Source organism: Sesamum indicum, linkage group LG8, assembly GCF_026168435.1.
Source record: "Sesamum indicum cultivar Baizhima isolate 11 linkage group LG8, ASM2616843v1, whole genome shotgun sequence".
Classification (NCBI taxonomy): domain Eukaryota; kingdom Viridiplantae; phylum Streptophyta; class Magnoliopsida; order Lamiales; family Pedaliaceae; genus Sesamum; species Sesamum indicum.
The window spans coordinates 24,082,594-24,101,130 of record NC_142664.1 but is presented as its reverse complement, the minus strand read 5'-3'; the positions used below and the strand labels follow the sequence as shown (position 1 = coordinate 24,101,130).

Sequence of the window (18,537 nt, the reverse complement as noted above, 5' to 3'; positions counted from 1 at the left end):
TCTGGAGTTGATTTAAATGACCCAAAGAGCATTTTAAACATTTATTTTATTTTTTTAACTTATTATTTATATTTAAATAATTTAAATTATGTGTTTTTTAAAATAATTTTAAATTAAATTGAGGTTCAAGCCTTAAGATATTTCTTGATTCCTTCTCTACAAGTCAAAGGGATTCCGCACGACGCCGTTTCAGGTGTCTATATAACACGCTGTCGCCAGCAACCCCCGTCATTTTCAATGTCAGCTATGGGCATCGGGAACAAGCGTAAGCGTAAGCACGGCCGCCGATCCAGAAAGCGGCCGGAGAACGCCGTCGTAGGCGCCACTAATCCCGAGGCAGCCGCCGGGGGGAATGAAGTGAGGTCCTCCGTCAGCAACGTGGAGCTCGTCACCTCGAATTCTCCACCACCTTCCTCTAAACACCAGCGACGCCGCCGTGGGCGCCCCAACAAAACCCCCAAGCCTGAAGCTCCAACCGACGAGACTCTTTCCAATGACGTTCCGCCTGTCGCTACCAGTCCTGTGCTTCCGCCGGTTAATGCGGAGAGCTCTGTTGCTAGGGTTCTTCCAGCCATGGACTCGGTGGTGAAGGTTTTCTGTGTTCACACAGATCCGAATTTCTCTTTGCCGTGGCAGCGGAAGCGGCAGTACAGTTCGAGCAGCAGTGGGTTTGTGATCCAGGGAAGGAGGGTTTTGACGAGTGCGCATTCGGTGGAGCATTATACTCAGATCAAGTTGAAAAAGAGAGGTTCCGATACTAAGTATGTCGCCACTGTTCTCGCTATTGGCGTCGAATGCGACATTGGTAAGAATGCTCTAGATTTAGTTGATTGATTTATTTCTACTTTGGTCGTTTGATCTTCGGCCATGTTAACCCTCCAGAGTCTTGTGGTGTAAGGAATTGTATGTCATGCTGTTGTTTGAATACTTGTTTTACTTGAATTATTTGAATGTCAACTTGTTGCTGTGACTTTTCCTAATCGAAGATGCAGTATGCAGTGCAAAGCGAGATCCACCGGTATCAATTCTGGAAATCTTTTTTGGCGTTCGGATCTGTATTGTTTTGGAATATATTCTTCTTATCGTATAGAAGAACTTGTGCATGCATATGTATACGTATAGATATATGTGTACATATATTGAATTTATAATTTTGATTTATACTAGTATTATTTGTTGTTACTTAAATTCTAATTACTTAAGAGTATTTTTTATATTTTTTATTTTAGAAATTTTTAGTTTCCAATTTCAAAACTGAAAAATTTTCATCAAGTAACTGAATTGAACCAGTAAAGTTGGTCCATCAAATAGTTTAACAAGTTGAAAGATCTCGGCCAGTTTCGTACGGTTTAACCAAGTGAACACCCCTCGCAAGAACGTGGCATTTTGTGTTTTAGTGGTCATCACATTCATGTTTCTTGGCTAATCAAGACCAAGAGATCTTGTCTTGTTGCTAAAATTTCTAAAGAGTGTATTGGTTAAATAAGGCAATAGAACTAATGCATTTATGAAGTAATAATGGTTCATCTAAGCAGTGATGGAACAGCGATAACGGTGTCCGTTACGAAGTTCCTGGCTGTCAGGGAGGCACGTATAGATAGCGGTGGATTTTTGCTGGCATGGCAGATTCAGTGATACTGACGAGGCCAGATTGGATTTGCTGATTATTGTCGAATAAAGCCACCGGAAACCGAAGCAAAGAAGAAAACAAAGGAAAAGGAAAGGAAGTGGTGGCAGTGCAGTTTAGACAACCTACTGAATCATATTATTAAATCCATCAAAATAAACACAATATAAGAAGATGAGCCTAATGTCTCTGAATTTGATCATATGAAGTACACATGATATCATGAGATAAAGTAATCACATCTTTCATAAAATCATATATTTTATGCATCATTCCTTCATCCCATCTATCAACATAAATGAGCCAGCCTGTAATGGATGATCACCTGAAAATTGCATGCATGGAACTTGCTAGAGTTTATTTATAATGATATTGACTGTGGTTTAAATGATGTTGCAGCTTTGTTAACAGTAAATGATGATGAATTCTGGGAAGGGATATCACCTGTAGTCTTCGGTGATCTACCAGCACTTCAAGATGCTGTGACAGTTGTGGGTTATCCTATTGGGGGCGACACTATCTCTGTCACCAGTGGGGTTGTCTCACGAATAGAAATTCTCTCATATGTTCATGGTTCCACTGAACTTCTGGGTTTGCAGGTAGCTTATTTGCAATTAGCAACAATTCATCTCTAGCTTTTAGTCTAAAAAAATTGAATCTTGTGAAAATTATTGTTCTTACAGATAGATGCTGCTGTAAACTCTGGAAATTCTGGGGGACCTGCTTTCAATGACAGGGGAATTTGTGTTGGTATTGCATTTCAATCAATAAAATATGAGGATGTGGAGAATATTGGCTATGTCATACCAACACCAGTCATCATGCACTTCATACAAGATTACGAGAAGCATGGAATGTATACTGGTACTATATCTGGATACTGCCCCTTCTTCCTCTTGCTTTTGCTTCTTATTCTTCTTCTTTCACATCATACCGACACCAGTAACGCCTTTTTAAGACTTCCATAGATGGCATTTTGAGTTTAACCTGTTTTAGATAAATTATATATGTAAATCTCATATGTGCATGCATGTCTTACAAGAAGTGCTACTGTTTTCATGAAATATTTCTTTGTCTGGCAGGATTCCCTGTTCTTGCGATCGAGTGGCAGAAGATGGAAAATAAAGACTTGCGGTTGTCAATGGGAATGAAACTTGATCATAATGGTATCCGCATACGAAGAATTGGTCCAAGTTCTCCACTGTTCAAGGTTTTGAAGCCATCAGATATCATCCTTAGCTTTGATGGGGTTGATATTGCTGAAGATGGAACAGGTAAGATCAAATAAAGATTTTGACTTCTGATAGATGAATAGATGTACTGGTGTTATGCTTTTCTCCTCACGTGTGCATATAACCATATGTGCTGCCTTGAATTTGATGGGCAAAGAATTTTATTTCATATTTTCATGAAAAGGATATTGACCCGCCGGATAGCATTGGTTATCCATTGGTTGGTTTTCCTGCAAGTAGGAATTGTTGATAAGTTTCACTTGCCTAGTAATTCCTGATCTTTATCACAGAAAAGTTGAATGTTTTCATACATTCGGGAATTACATGCTAGTATGTTTTACTCTTATGACTATTTACTTCTGATGGCAAGCTACTGAACATGTTAATGCTGCTTGTGTGCAAGCATATGTGTGGGATCATCCCCCTTTCCCTGAGATGGGAGCTTCAGTTGGGGAAGTAGCTAAGACAAAACAGTAATGAAGATTGATTAAACTGTTAATACATTTAATCTTGACAGCTCTTATTGGAGCAGTGTCATTTGCTTTTATACAGTACAGTTCTCCATCTATGATGCATATGGACCTAAAGCTGTTGTGTGTGTACTTCATTGTGAAACCCTTTGTTCATGGCATTTCTTCTGTTAAGTAACTTTCCACTGATAAAGTACGTGACTGTTTTTCTTGGTTACTTGCAGTTCCATTTAGGCATGGAGAGCGCATAGGTTTCAGCTACCTTGTGTCCCAAAAATATACTGATGATAGTGCTGAAATTGAAGTTTTACGTAATTCAGAGCGTCTCAAGTTCAAAGTTGATCTTGGAACTCATACACGGCTTGTTCCTGCTCACAACAATGGCAAGCCTCCTTCATATTATATCATTGCAGGGTTCGTTTTTACGCCAGTTTCTGTTCCATATCTCCGTTCTGAGGTGAGTATGTTCCTCCCAATGGTATTAAGACATTACTTTTTGCTTTCTTACCCATGTATGCAGTTTAGGTTTTATTTTACAGCTAAGTTTACAGCAGATAAAATTGCCATTTGTGTTGCTTAAGTATGAATGCTATTTCTTTTCGCTTTCAATATGTGTTTCCTTAGCAAACTCAAAATCTGGATATTCTGTATATGAGCTGTATCTAAGACTACTTTCCAGTCGGAAATAGCATCTGTACCAGGTTATGATCATATAAAAAGAAAATCTGTCCATGCATCTATACAATTAAATAACTATTAGATCTCCCCTATTCTGCTCTCTTTACCATGAAGTAGCGTTTAATATATCTGTATCTACTGTTTTTATATGGTGTACAGGGACAAATGTGCCCACAGGCATCTTGTTTTCAGTAACTTTAAATGATTTAATGGGGTTCTCTACTAACATTCTCTCTGATTTTGATAGTCATCTAGTGTATTGGTTTTTTTTCTATAGAAGTTTGCTTTTGCAATTCAAAATTGGAAATTTCACTTACATTAGTCAAGAACATTGAAGTTGGCAGTGTGAAGGGAGATTACGGCTTAGAAAATGTACAATGCTATAATGTTCACAGGGACTAGCGAGTATAGCACATCTTTACTTCTCATGTTTTTGGTCTTATATTTCCAGTATGGAAAGGAGTATGAGTGTGAAGGTCCGGTCAAGCTGCTGGACAAGGTCTTACATGAAATGCCTCAATCAGTAGATGAACAAATTGTTGTAATTTCCCAGGTTCTTCCTAACATCAAAATAATTCCGGAGCTTTTAACATTTCATTACAGTTTGAGTGTTCATCTCTGATTACCTTTGTTGCCACCTTGTCGCATTATTATAGGTGCTTGTAGCTGACATCAATATTGGATACGAGGACATTGTCAACACTCAGGTTATTTCTTGAAGCCAGTCTTGATATCACAACTGAATTATCTATGTACCTCTTCATACAGTACTACACTTTCTTCTTTGGATGACATTTTATTTTCTCTCACGACGTTTGTTTGCATTTAGGTACTTGCCTTTAATGGTCAGCCCGTTAAGAATCTGAAGAGCTTGGTTACCATGGTTGAGAGCTGCACTGATAAATATATGAAATTTGATTTGGAATACCAGCAGGTGGGCTTTCTGAGTTTCCGTCATTTTCTTCGATAGATCACTCTCGTTCATTGCATCTTGTCTCTCACCATGTTCTGTTATTTCGAACTGTTTAATGATCAAATCAGAGATTTAACATTTGATTGCAGATTGTGGTTCTCCGAACAAGGACTGCAAAAGCGGCAACCTTGAACATTCTCACCCGCCACTGTGTACCATCAGCCATGTCAGATGATCTGAAGACATAACTGTGCATCATCATGTATTTGTTCGTCACCGTATTTGTTGGTATCTCCATTTCTTGTATAATTGCCTAAAGGCCATCTACTCACAAAACACTTGGCCGTCAAATTATTCTCCTGCAAATTCCAGTTAGCTATTTATGTAATGTGTCACCGAAGTGGCTCATGGAGCCAACTGTATGTATGTACTGCTTGTAGCCATGTGTGGTATTATGTATGTACTGTTTGTGTGTGAGACAATGAAAGGCTTATGTCTGCCTGAAAGTTCTAAGATTTATGATCTATATATCTACATTTTTCTGTGTGGCTCATGAAAGTGTGATCATCTATGCCTGCCACTGTGATTGATTTTCCATGACTGGAGCAATGCTTTTGTTGTTTGTCCTGTGTAAAAGTGTTAATTTCCTGTGAACTTGAAGTTGTGTTGACTGCTATTATTGGGCTTCTTCATTCTCAACTCTAGCCCATCGGATTATTTGTTGCTCTTTTACTTAAAAGTGACCAGATTTTTGTTAAGTATAGTTTTTACTATAAAGTCGTACATTTGGTTTTGCAACTTTCTTTTAATGAGCGAGTAATTTTTAGTTGTTTCTTTATTTTCTTAATCGAATAAAAGATAATAATTATCAATATACGCATTTTATTGTTATTACATTATCTATTTTATTTATACAAGCATCACATTTGTAGACAAAACGAGTGTGTCTCAGCCATTGGAAAGATTTTAAGGTAGGAGTTACGGATGGGGAGAAGTTGGGTTTGGGTTTAACTTACTAGGTTTGTATCCGAGGACAACTTTTTTCGTTGTTGGCATTTATGGATGCGAGTTGGGTCCCAAGTCTTGCTCATAACTCGCCTAGAATAATATTTGTAAATCTATTTGTTTTTTTATTTAATAGATGTATTTTAAATTATATTATATTTTTGATATAGTAGTACCTTATTAGGTAATTATGAATAATAATTTTTTAAAGAAAATTATATCGATTAATTGCGAAATAGAAAAGATTTGATCAGGTGGTTTTATGAGATAGACCAATTGGGTTTCGAGCTGGGCTGGGACATGGGCGGGTTTTGGGTCCTATTATAGGTGGGTCCGTTACACGAATTTCCCATCTTACAAAAATGAAGCACTTGTCAAATACTTGATTCAGGCTTGATCGGACCAAATCTGGACTAGAATTTTCCCTAAATGGTACAACTTTCTTACGCAACTCTCGATATAATTGAACCATATGGAATGCCTAGAGAAGAAAGACTCTGTTTCTAGTTCTGACCTGTTCCACAGGTTCAGGATTGTAACAGCACAATTCCCACTATTTCAACACTGGGATTGAGCAGAAGCCAACTGAGATGTTCATATCATATTAACATTGACTATTTCCCTCCCCTGCCGGCACACAAATACAAATTACTAATCATTTTGTGTCTTTTTCTATTAGTCCATGAGTTCTTGTTAGTATTCATAGTCCATCATCACTTCCCATAAACGCGATCTTCGTGGTGAATTCAGCCACTTTGTAGTGAGTTATAACCAGCATTATTCTTGAGAATCAGCTGATCATGAGCGTGATGAGGCTTCGAGTTCAGTTGATGTTGATCTTGAAGATAATCTTTCTTCTGCTGTCGATGGCTGATGGAGAAACGACGGAAGCTAGGGACGCATTGGTGCAGTTCATCGAGAAGCTTGCTCCTCAGAGAGGCGAAAACTGGGGATGGAATAGGAGTTCAGACCCGTGCAAAAGTGGATGGAAAGGGGTGACCTGTTACAGCGATTTAGCAACCATAAAAAAAATAGTGCTCGACGAACTCAATCTCACAGGGATGCTGGACGCTGCATCTCTTTGCTCAACAAAGGCTCTTATGGTACTCAGCCTCAACTCCAACAACGTCGTTGGGACGTTGCCTGACGAGATATCCAAATGCCGCCACCTCACGCATGTTTATCTGCACGGGAACAAGTTCTCAGGCAGTCTCCCTGGATCTCTGTCGAGGTTGAGCAATTTGAAAAGGGTTGATGTATCAGATAACGGCTTCTCTGGGGGTATTCCGGACATGTCAAGAATCTCTGGTTTGCTGACTTTTCTTGCTGATAACAATCAGCTGAGTGGGGAGATACCAAAGTTTGATTTCTCCAATCTTGAGGAATTTAATGTCTCCAACAACAATCTCAGCGGCCCGGTTCCTGATCTTGGGGGCCGGTTCAATGGGACGAGCTTTTTGGGCAATCCTGGATTGTGTGGGAAGCCATTGCCAAATGCTTGCCCTCCTTCCCCTCCAGCTCGAAAGAAAGGTTCCTCTAAGAAAGACTACTTTATGTATTCAGGATATGCTTTGATTGGCATAATCATTGTGAGTCTAGTTGCATTCAAACTGATCAAGAAAGGGAAAACTAACTCAAAGAAAAACGTTGCTAAAAAGGGCTCTCAAGTGACAGGCGACAAGGAAAGTAGCACGTCTAGTGAGTCGAAAGCTGTTGGAGGAAACAGGTCAGAGTTTTCCATAACATCGGCTGAAAGTGGAAGGGGTTCGTCATCACTTGTGGTCCTGTCTAGTCCGATGGTCAACGAGCTGAAATTCGAGGATCTTCTGAGGTCTCCGGCTGAATTGCTCGGGAGAGGCAGAAATGGAAGCCTCTACAAGGTGACACTAAATGAGGGAGTGACTCTGGCAGTGAAGAGAATAAGGGACTGGTATATTTCAAGGGATGATTTCAAGAAGAGGATGCAGAGGATAGACCAAGTCAAGCATCCAAACGTGTTGCCTGTCGTTGCATTTTATTGCTCCAGCCAAGAAAAACTCCTGGTTTACGAATTTCAAGAGAATGGTAGCCTCTTTAGGCTTCTCCATGGTAAGTTCATCCATCTCTCACTCCACTTGAAGCAAATGAAGTTCGCTTTCTGCTATATGGTTTACTGACATGTCTTTCTAGACCGTCATGACCTATACTTGAGCCTGTTAATTTCAGAATCCAAAAACAGGCAATCATTTGACTGGGGAAGCAGATTAGCCTTGGCATCCAAGATCTCCGCGGCATTAGCCTACATGCATGAAGGGCTTCAAGCCGATGGAATAGCACATGGAAACCTGAAGTCGTCCAACATTTTACTCAGCAATGAAATGGAGCCGCTTATAAGTGAATACGGCCTAGCAGATGCCGACAACCAAGATCAGTCATTTCTTGCTCAGTTAGACAGCTTCCAAGAAAACAACTCCCCTCCTGGAGGCATCATCTCCTCAAACAATGCATTCAAGACAGACACATACAGCTTCGGCATCATCCTTCTTGAGCTGCTAACCGGCAATGTAGTCCAAAACAACGGATTCGATCTAGCTAGATGGGTGAATTCCGCGATCAGAGAAGAATGGACAGTTGAAGTGTTCGATAAGGCGCTCGTTTCAGAAGGTGCAAGTGAGGAAAGCATGGTGAGTTTGCTGCAGGTGGCTTTGAAATGCATTGATATCTCGTCAGCAGCAAGGCCTAACATGAGGGAGGTTGCTGGGATCATAAACACTATAAGGGAACATGAAGAGAAATCCATCAGTTCTGACCCCTGATCAATCTTAATTAGCCAAAACCATCTCACAGACAGTCATGAACCTCAAGTTTTAGACTCATATTTGGTTTTGTTTCAAGAAATATATATTCTTTTCTTGGATGTTCTTATTTCATGTTTTATATCACAATTAACACATGTGTAATGCAGTAATTTATCACTATGTTTAATACCATTGGTTGATTTTTTGCTACTCGTGTAACCAGACGTTACGACTGTTTACAAAAATACAGGTCTTTTAATGTTAGCACATGAATAAGAATGTTGAAATAAGTCACAAATAACAATACCTTGTTCAAACAGTAAGATTCAGACCTTAAAATTTAATAATTATGACAATTTGTAGAACCAGTCAACCTTTAAAAAACCATGAAAAATCATGTTTTTTTTTTTTGTTTATTCTACATTTTCTTTCACTTGATTGCAGCTTTATGTCTTGTTTAATGTCATTTCTGTTGTACAATAATCCCAATTTTAGGACATCATTAGGACGGCACTTTGAACAAATTTCTATTGACTGTTTGTTTAGTGACTAACACAAAATCCAAATAATGAAATAGTTAACTTTTGTCAGTTTGATTGAAACTGTTTATTTAATTTTTTTTTCTTGGGTGTGTGTGGTCTGCTCTAAAAAAAGATAATCTATCTTTTCCTACATTAAAAATAATAATAAATTAATACTATCTAGCACTATTAAATAAAATAATACAAACATTTAGATTTTAACCTCATTTAATTAGTATGTGCTATTTAAATCAAAATATTTATCGCAACTTCAGGCTGTCTAATATAGAAACATTGGCTAACGGCCGCTGTGTGGCCATGGTAACTAATTCGTACTCATCATAATTTATTTATTTTTTAATTATAATAAAAAAAAAAAAACAATGATGAAATGTAACACTTCTTCTAATGGAAAGAATTAATAAACAAAGGAAAAAAATTTCATGGCAAAAGGGAAGTACTCACAAGTCACATCAAAAGACTTTGACAGTGTAATTTTGTTTTATTTTTTGTTGAGTTTAAAAATAGGTGTCAATTTTACCAATTAAAGTAATACATAATTTCTTTTATTTAAATTGAATTTCTTATATGTTCGTGTTATATATTGGAAATTAAAGCATATGATTATATTTAATTATAATTAATTTAAAAGTGAGATACATACGAATAATGTGTTAGTATATAATTAAAGTGTGATAGAAAACCTTTCTTCTTGAAAATGCTGCATGTACGTAGTATAAACAAATTAGTACAAAAAATTCTCTTCTTATATGATGCTTTATGAGGTTGTCGTTGTTTTCCGCTCAACTTCAAAGCCTTGAAAACAGAAGTTGTAAATTAAAACATCCAAATTTCATTTTTGTTAAAGTTATTGCAAACACTCCTTAAATTATTTTTGATTTGGTTTTCAGTTTTATGATATTTGAGATATGATCTTCAACCTTCAAATTAATTTCATCATTTTCTCTTTTAACTCGCTGTTCAATGTGATTAGCTAATAATTAATTAAAAATTCGCAACATCTACGGATCATTATTTTAGTAAATGACACCAAAATATAAGTCATAACTAAAATCATGATAAATATTTTAACCATGAGTAAGAATCTAGTTATAATTTAACTTTTTACATTTGATTTATCTAATTCTTATTCGTAGCATTAATTTAGTATAATTTTTAAGGGCAAAATGTTATCTTAGTCCTATAAAATAAGGGTAGAACCACAACTATAGCTGGTGACTCTTTTAGTTCCATAAAATTTAAAATCACGTCTTTTTAGTCCCCAAAAATGTAATTTGGGACTTTTTAGTTCTAAAATCACACCACCTTTTTAGTCCCAAATGATGCTTTTGTCGTCTCAGAAACCCCAATGCACATGACCTTTTTGAGACTAAAATACATAATTATGAGTTTTATGGGACTAAAAACAATACCTGATATAATTGTGATACCAAAATAAATTCTGCCCATCATTTTGCCCTAATTTTCTAACATTTGTACATACACTTGTATAAGGTTTTTAACAATCTTGATCAGAGTTTTGACAGAAATCTTTGAGCGAGTTCCTTTCTCAAAATTTTTCCTGATGCTGACTTAGGAATGCTGTCAGTAAAAATCACTCTCCTCAACCTTTTGTATGCCGCAACCTGTCACCATTAAAGCATTCAATCCAACAAAAATAAAGAATTCATTATTACATAATAAAAAATATTTTTTTCACAATGATAAATTCATTATTACATAATAAAAATTAACCCTAAAAAAATTTATAATTTTAGTCCAGTAATTTAGGAGGAGTTGCATTTTTAGTCTTGTACAAATTAATATTAGCAATTTAGTCCTATAACTTTATAATTTTTTGTCATTTTAGTCTTTTTTCGATCAATTTGATCGAAAATTGTAATTTTAGTCCTATAAATAAATTTATTAAGGACCAAATAATAAATTTTGCGAACATCTGGGATACTAAATTAACGTAATTTCTCAAATCATGTATAGATAATTTATATATAATTACCAAAATTTAGGAAAAAACAATGTAATTATTCCTAATATATAATTATATAGTCACAAGTTGAAGGTTTGCAATTCTTGTTTTATTCCCTTTCTATGTATATACACAAGTAATTGTACCTGTTCTGCAATAAATGTTTTCACTTCTTCTTCGACAAGCGAAGTGGTGGATGAGCGGACCACATATGCTATTGGGACTTCACCAACTTCAGCATCAGCCAATCTAAACAATTTCATTCAGTCAAAAGCTTATATACCGTCGCATAAGTAATAGTTCGATTATGGGACACTCCAAAAAAACGACATGCAAATCTCGTTTTCTTCATCTTTCTTTCCGACAGAAAAAATAAAAATAAAAATCAATCATACAGAACTTCCAAAATAAACTCTTTGGAATTGTCATCTAAAATAATTCGGTGATTCGTTGTATCCCTGAGGGTGATTTTCCATAAAAAAAATACCAAATTAAGCAACTTTTCAAAAGAAATAAGATTTTTTTGTTATGGTTAAATTAATTATTATAGTTAAAAGTTAAAACTACAGCATACTAGTTAATCATAACTGTGTAATGGCTATAAATCGTTGTATCTGCAAGCGACCGAAGCCAAATTTTAACTGCAACAAAAAACTATGATAAATATTTTGATCATCACTAGGTAAAATCATGACGAATGTTGATTAATCATGGTCAAAATTTAAATTTTTACTGTTGCATTATTTGACTATAATAAATTAAATAATATTAATTTATCAAGAATTTTAAGTATAGTATAGGGAATAATGCATTTTTTTTTTAATAATGAGGGAGGCAAATTCAATTTAAGAATAATATAATCAGGCTTCAAGAGACAATTTTTCTGTTCCCGTTCCAAGAAATTCAACATGAACTTGTGTTACTACTGCATACCCTATAACTGCAGCATCTTTTATCTCAGGATGAGTAAGAAGCAGCTCTTCAAGCTCTGCTGGTGCAACCTAAACCAGCCCAAGACACAAGACCTGAATCAATTGTTCCCTCGGAAATTCCTGTAAGAATTCTTTTGAAGCCAATGCAATGAATAATGTCCTAGTACATACATTGAAATTTTAACTTAGATCGGATTTAACTGGATCTGAAGTGCAATACAATTCCAGTGCGGTTGGTGTATAGTTTAGGATAAGTCACCAATATATGAGAAGTGTATCACTCTTGCTTTATAATTGGTTTGACTTTAAAACCTGATTTCAATAAAAAAATGTCCGTACATACATACCTGATAGCCGTTACATTTGATAAGCTCTTTTACGCGGTCGACAACATAGAGTCTTCCCTTCTCGTCAAAATATCCGATGTCTCCAGTATGCAGCCAGCCTTGCTCATCTATAGTTTCCATCGTCGCCTTTTGGTTGTTGAAATAGCCTAGAAAAAGAGTTGATAGGAAATGAAAACTCGTGATCTAATCCATATAAATCTTGTGTCTTACAGTTCCATCGTTTTTATATTTTCTACATACGTTTAGAATCTGTAGGAAATACTCACTAACCTAACTCTTACCTTGCATCACCATCAGCCCTCTAACCCATATTTCCCCTCTTCTGAGAGGAGGAAGAGGTTTCATAGTACCTAAATTCACTATTTGAGCCTCTACTCCTGGAGCGAGCACCCCTGTCGAGCCCGAATAAGGTGTATCGGTCCTTACATTTCCGAACGAAATAGGCCCTCCGGTTTCGGTCATGCCATAGCCCTGCCAAACAGCACAGGCCCTTGTTCGGTTTCGTTTTCATTCTCAATTTTAAATCATCAAAATTGTAGTTCAATACAAAAAATATGACTTTTTGTTATAGTTAATTACTATGATAAAAAAAAACATTATGAAAATTACAAATTAACCACGATTGCTTTATGGCAATTAAGTTATTTCCGTAAGAGAGACCATAATATTAGCTATAGCTAAAAATTACAACAAATATTTTGGTCATACCTAAAAATCGTAGCAAATGTTGATTAACCATGATGAAAATTTAAATTTTTGTATTGGTTTGTTTGAGTATCCTGATATATAATATTTATCTATCATGATTTTTAAAGTTGTGGTTATTTATAGTGTAGGAAAACATCAATTTTCTTTTAGTGCTTGGAGCAAAAACGTATTTGTTTACATGTATTCTCAAGTCTGAAAATGTTCATAACCCTCAATCTATCATCGATTCCAATTTCCAGGCTCACAAACTCCACACACAACACTGTTAAGATGAGAATGTGTTCGTTCATTACCTGATATACAACAGCATCTGGGAAAATCCTGGCACACTCTTCCGCTGTCTCCTTCCCCAGTGGTGCTGCCCCTGATAAGATCTCCCTTACTGACGATATGTCGTATTCTTTCACCATCTCCTGATGTTTGGCCAGCTCCACAACCACAGGTGGCACCACCCACAAATGTGTAACCTTGTACTTCTCAACAGCACTCAACATCTTCTTCATCTCATGCCGTGCCATTACCACCACCGTGTTCCCTCTCTGCAGCTGAGCGTACAACAAAGCCGACAAGCCAAAGATATGAAACATAGGTAGGAAGCACAAGAACACATTCCTGGAATCACCGTAGGATTCTTGATCCGATGTCATCATCAGGGCTGATGCAATAAAGTTTCTGTGTGTTAAAACTACTCCCTTGCTAGTTCCAGTTGTTCCGGAGGAATACAAGATGGCGGCAACATCCGTTTGCATGACCGGAGGCAAAGCTATGTCCGAAGAAAACGTGTCGGAATGGCTGTAGTACCACGTTGAATTGCTTGAAGTCGTAGAACTATAGATTGGAATCTTGGAAGTAGCTAGCATAATGCAAGGAAGATTCAAGTGTTTAATCTTGTCATGGAGTTGAGGGGTTGTGATGATGAGCTTAGGGTTGGAGTCTTTGACCTGTTTGGAGATTTCAGCTGCGGTGCATAAGGGATTGGCGGTGGTGGCAATGGCCCCAACGGCCACCACGGCGAAGATAGCAACGGGGAAGAGGAGGGAGTTGGGGGATATGATGAGGACGACATCGTTCTTGGAGATGTTGAAGTCGAGAAGGGTTTTGGAGAAGTTGAAAACTTGAGTTTTTAGGTCAGAAAATGTAAGGGTTTGGCCAGTTTCAGCCTGAATAAGTGCAGGAGAGTGAGCATTGGATGGGAGTTTTCTGAAAAGGAATGAGATCATAGAAAGGTTGGGCAGAAAAATGGGAGGCCTTGGGGACCTATGGATTCCATCTTCGCTGTAGAGCAATGGGGTTGGTGTTGTTTCTGTTTGCATTGCTCGGAAATTAAACGTCGAAACGTGGTACTTCAACTGTAATAATTTTTAAATTACATTAATATTTATTCAATTTGTCCAAGTAGGCAATTTATAATCTAATTAATTTTTAAAAAAAACAGGCAATAATGTATCTGTTCTCAGCATGATATTATTAATAAATATTTTAAAAAACATATTCTTTTTAATTTTATTTTAAATATCAATCACTTCAAGAAAATATGATATTAGTGACGAAATATCAAGTGATAAGTTCAAAGTTATCACTAATATTATATATTAAGTTATAATAATTTTTATATAATTATTTGGTCACTCTATAATTATTAGTGAAATATATATAAAGTTGTTACTAAATATAATTAGTAATACATCTATAGTGACATAAAATAGTGATTATTAATGTCACTAGATAGTCTCCATACACGAGTCACTAATTGTATTTAATGACAACTTTGTGCACATTTTTTTTGTCATTAGTTCATGTTAATAACATTAATCGATTCATTAATATTGCACCAACCTTATGCTACAAAACATTTATGTACAGGATAAAATCCTTTTTTGACATCGTTAAAAAAATATTATTTTTGTTTTTGATACCAAAATTTTTGCAGGTTTGAGTTTTGGTATTATTAAATTCAAAAATAAGCTTTTTTGGTTCCATAAAGCTATGTTCACGCACATGACTGTTATGCTCCGTTAACTGCCGTTAACCCCACCATTTTGAAGGAAAAAGACACGTGATGCTACGAAAACCGAGAAAAAATTGGCATAAATTAGAGCTTTCAACATCCCAATTTCATTTCCCCTTCATTTTCTTTCCTCACTTCATTTTTTCCTCATCTTTTGACCAACTTTTGCCACAAACTATAGAACTTTTTTTTTTTTTACAAAAATAAAAAGATTAAGAAAAATATTTTAATACATATAGTAAATAGTTCTAAAATTGTAATTATTTTTATTTCAGATAATTTCTAGGATCTATTTTACTAGTTTTAAAATTAAATTATTATTTGGTCTAAAAATGTATTAATATTTGAGCATAAACTATAAAAATTAAAATATATTTGAATAAAAGTATTAGATAAATCTCATTTTATTAAATAATAAATTAAATTTTAAATCATAGTTATTTACATTAGAGATAAATATTAGAAATAAAACTAAAATTTATTTCTTACTTTTTTTGGTCAAAGTTTCTTAAAATATTTTTATAAGAAATAATAATTTAATTTTAAAAATAATTAAAATATGCTAGAATTTATCACAAAATAAATAATTATAAACTATTTTATTATTTATATTAAAATAAAATTTCTTTATTTTTTTAATATAAGATTTTATTTCTTATAATTTATGGTCAAAGTTCATTAAAATATTTTCAAACAAAATAAAATTTTAATTTAAAAAAACTAATAGTTGCTACAATTTATCTCGAATGTAAATAATTATAATTTAAAATTTTATTTATTATTTAATAACAAAATATATCTAATACTTTTACTCAAAGAATAAATTTTAGTTTTTATAGTGTGTGATCAAATATTAATATATTTCTAGACCAAATAATAATTTAATTTCAAAAATAGTAAAAAAGATCTTAAAAATTATTTGAAATACAAATAATTATAATTTTAGAGCTATTTTATTATGTATATTAAAATAAAATTTTTCTAACATATTTATTTTTGTAAAAAATAAAAAAGAAACTTATCATTTGCATCAAAGTTGGTCAAAATATTTTTTTCTTTTGATGGTATAAAAAAATACGTTTTTTTGTTATTTTGGTATTATTAAACATGACCTTTGACGTCAAAGTCACGTGACTGAATATGAGGTAATGGCGATTAATACCCACATGCAAGACACATGGCCTCTGCCGTTAATTTGAAACAAAAAATATCTATTTTTGAATTTAATAGTACCAAAACTCAAATCCATAATAATTGTGGTACCAAAAATAAAAATGACATTTTTTAACTGGTTCAAAAAAAAATTTTGCTCTTTATGTTCACAAAGATACATCTTAAATTTTGTTTCCTCGACAACATCTAAATTACGTTATATTATTACTATTATTTTTTAACAAAAACAAGCTAAAGCAGATAATATATATAGCTGCAGAAATTGCAGAACAAAATCGAATATACATCTCTTTCAAGCATATACATATAATTTCCCTCCACTATTATATACCACATTCTTGTACTAATACTGAGCAAATAAAATTTTTTAGTCCCATAAGTTATATAGGTTGGTTCACTTTTGATCTCATTTATTATGGAATTAACACTTTTAGTTATAACTTATAAAAAATAGCGCTTTTGACTCATATTCACTTTTCTGTCTATAATTTAACAGTGTAGGTCACGTGCTTATTACGTGTTAGTTAAGATTTTTGTGAGAGCAGACAGAAACTCCCCTTTCTTTGCCCTAATTTTGTTCAAAATTTATTTTTCCCCCTGAAATGTAGTTATATTTTTTCCCAATAATGATCCCAAGCTGGAAAATGCTCTAATTTTTCCTTCATAAAAAATACTTAACAACCACGTGCTGGACACGTGTACTACGTCGTTAAATTGTAGATGAAAAAGTGAATGATAACCAAAAGTGTTAATTTTTATAAGATATGGGACTAAAAATATTAATTTTGTAACGAAGAAGAACAAAAGTGAACCGCCCTAATTTATGGAACCAAAAATGCTATTACCCCAACTAATACTCATGGATGTTTCTTCTTCCTACGTTGTATGATCATGGATTTATTTTACAAGTTGTTTGAGTGTGTTTATGAACATGTTAAAAATCATTCGGTAACTTTTTTAAAAGATGAACTTATAAATAAAATTAAAAAAAAATGTTAGGAGCTTATAAACTATATATTCATTCAAAATTTCAAGAATTAGTAATTACCGGCATCATGCATATGCGTAGCTTATTCTGGAACGCGCAGGCAGGAGGTTGGAAGAGAAACCAGGAACGATTTCGTGCGGAGAAATGCCCCGCGGCGGAGGTGGATGAGAATCGAGCAGTGAAGCTCCCCGTTAGCATGTTCATCACATGCATGCACGTTTTCAACTTCATTTCAGAAGATTTTTGACAAACACGCGAATGGGCTTCTCAGTTTATGTTTTGACACTTCTGATATTATGCTTTATCTTTTGAAAATATCATTTCAACCCCAAAAAGTTTGGTTGAAAGGATAAGGGGATGACGAAAATAATGACATCATTCAAAAAAGACAAAGTAATTACTAATGCAATGACGTCATCTAAAAACAAGTTTGAAGTTCGTATTTGAAATCTACAGATGGTTCTAAGGAAGCAACAAAGCAGATAGAGATCATTAGAAATTTTCTCCTACTCTTCAAAGTATAAGATTTTAAGTTTTCAAATACTTGTAGTTTTAATTTTCTTAGTTTTGAGGGGTTTTCCCAACTGGTATAGTCCTCTTAATGAGAGGCTATGTAGTTGTTTTCTCCAATAGAGAAACAAATATCTATATAATATTACCTATATTTCTTCAATAAAGAAAAAGCTTTTGTTCAACCTGTCCACCCAAAATTTTATTAAGTCTCTACTTGGAGTACCTCTACGCCCAAAGGTAGGAAACGAAATAGGGCTATACTATTTATTGCTAAAGGAGTCAAGGGCCTGCGAACCATCTGCTATGGTAGTGTGGTTGGATGAAATCCGTAAAATCGAAGAGTTGGAATAGCCGTAGGCAAAGTGGTCAAAAAATGTATGAATTTATGGAGGCTTAATTTTATTTCGAAAGCATATTGGGTCTGATAGATTGAATAGTAATGAGAATAGTTTTGCAAAAAAAAAAAAGCTGGGGGCTAAATTGACAGTTTTGGAAAGTTTTAGAGGTCAAAATGAAATGAGGTACCAAAACTGCAAGTTTGTGTAAGTACAGTATCAAAATTGGCTATTTTGTAAATAGTGGTACTTGACTTGCAATACCCTCTATACCATGGTACAAAAATTGCAATTACCTCATCCTATTAATCTATACTATTTAG

The 18,537-nt window shown here is 34.7% G+C and overlaps 3 protein-coding genes across 3 annotated transcripts; 2 read left to right on the top strand and 1 right to left on the bottom strand.

Moving 5' to 3' along the window:
* Nucleotides 1-214: 214 nt before the first annotated feature.
* Nucleotides 215-5,456, top strand: LOC105168717 (protease Do-like 9). Its single transcript, XM_011088854.2, has 9 exons — nucleotides 215-805; nucleotides 2,027-2,226; nucleotides 2,311-2,491; nucleotides 2,710-2,901; nucleotides 3,554-3,786; nucleotides 4,459-4,560; nucleotides 4,664-4,714; nucleotides 4,837-4,941; nucleotides 5,070-5,456. Exons 1-9 carry the CDS (start codon nucleotides 238-240, stop codon nucleotides 5,166-5,168), a joined length of 1,731 nt encoding a protein of 576 aa, XP_011087156.2. The 5' UTR covers nucleotides 215-237; the 3' UTR covers nucleotides 5,169-5,456.
* Nucleotides 5,457-6,617: 1,161 nt separating this feature from the next.
* LOC105168814 (putative inactive receptor kinase At2g26730) lies at nucleotides 6,618-8,888 on the top strand. Its single transcript, XM_011088971.3, has 2 exons — nucleotides 6,618-8,013; nucleotides 8,131-8,888. Exons 1-2 carry the CDS (start codon nucleotides 6,726-6,728, stop codon nucleotides 8,718-8,720), a joined length of 1,878 nt encoding a protein of 625 aa, XP_011087273.2. The 5' UTR covers nucleotides 6,618-6,725; the 3' UTR covers nucleotides 8,721-8,888.
* Nucleotides 8,889-10,633: 1,745 nt separating this feature from the next.
* LOC105168813 (putative CoA ligase CCL7) lies at nucleotides 10,634-17,631 on the bottom strand. The gene is made up of 7 exons (XM_011088970.3): nucleotides 17,427-17,631; nucleotides 13,491-14,546; nucleotides 12,771-12,960; nucleotides 12,490-12,635; nucleotides 12,144-12,211; nucleotides 11,357-11,459; nucleotides 10,634-10,869 (listed from the first exon to the last, which is right to left on the bottom strand). Exons 1-7 carry the CDS (start codon nucleotides 17,595-17,597, stop codon nucleotides 10,756-10,758), a joined length of 1,848 nt encoding a protein of 615 aa, XP_011087272.2. The 5' UTR covers nucleotides 17,598-17,631; the 3' UTR covers nucleotides 10,634-10,755.
* Between the last annotated feature and the right edge of the window lie 906 nt (nucleotides 17,632-18,537).

Bases quoted from the DNA above. Each gene is read 5' to 3' on its own strand.
- LOC105168813 (XM_011088970.3), bottom strand. From the start codon at position 17,597: ATGAAGTTGAAAACGTGCATGCATGTGATGAACATGCTAACGGGGAGC. The intron at 14,547-17,426 runs GTAATTACTAAT...AAATTATTACAG, and splicing joins TACGCATATGCATGATGCCG to TTGAAGTACCACGTTTCGAC. The intron at 11,460-12,143 runs GTATGCAGTAGT...GAAATTGTTTAG, and splicing joins AAAGATGCTGCAGTTATAGG to ATTGGCTGATGCTGAAGTTG.
- LOC105168717 (XM_011088854.2), top strand. From the start codon at position 238: ATGTCAGCTATGGGCATCGGGAACAAGCGTAAGCGTAAGCACGGCCGC. The intron at 2,227-2,310 runs GTAGCTTATTTG...TTGTTCTTACAG, and splicing joins CTGAACTTCTGGGTTTGCAG to ATAGATGCTGCTGTAAACTC. The intron at 4,942-5,069 runs GTGGGCTTTCTG...ATTTGATTGCAG, and splicing joins TTGATTTGGAATACCAGCAG to ATTGTGGTTCTCCGAACAAG.
- LOC105168814 (XM_011088971.3), top strand. From the start codon at position 6,726: ATGAGCGTGATGAGGCTTCGAGTTCAGTTGATGTTGATCTTGAAGATA. The intron at 8,014-8,130 runs GTAAGTTCATCC...TGTTAATTTCAG, and splicing joins CCTCTTTAGGCTTCTCCATG to AATCCAAAAACAGGCAATCA.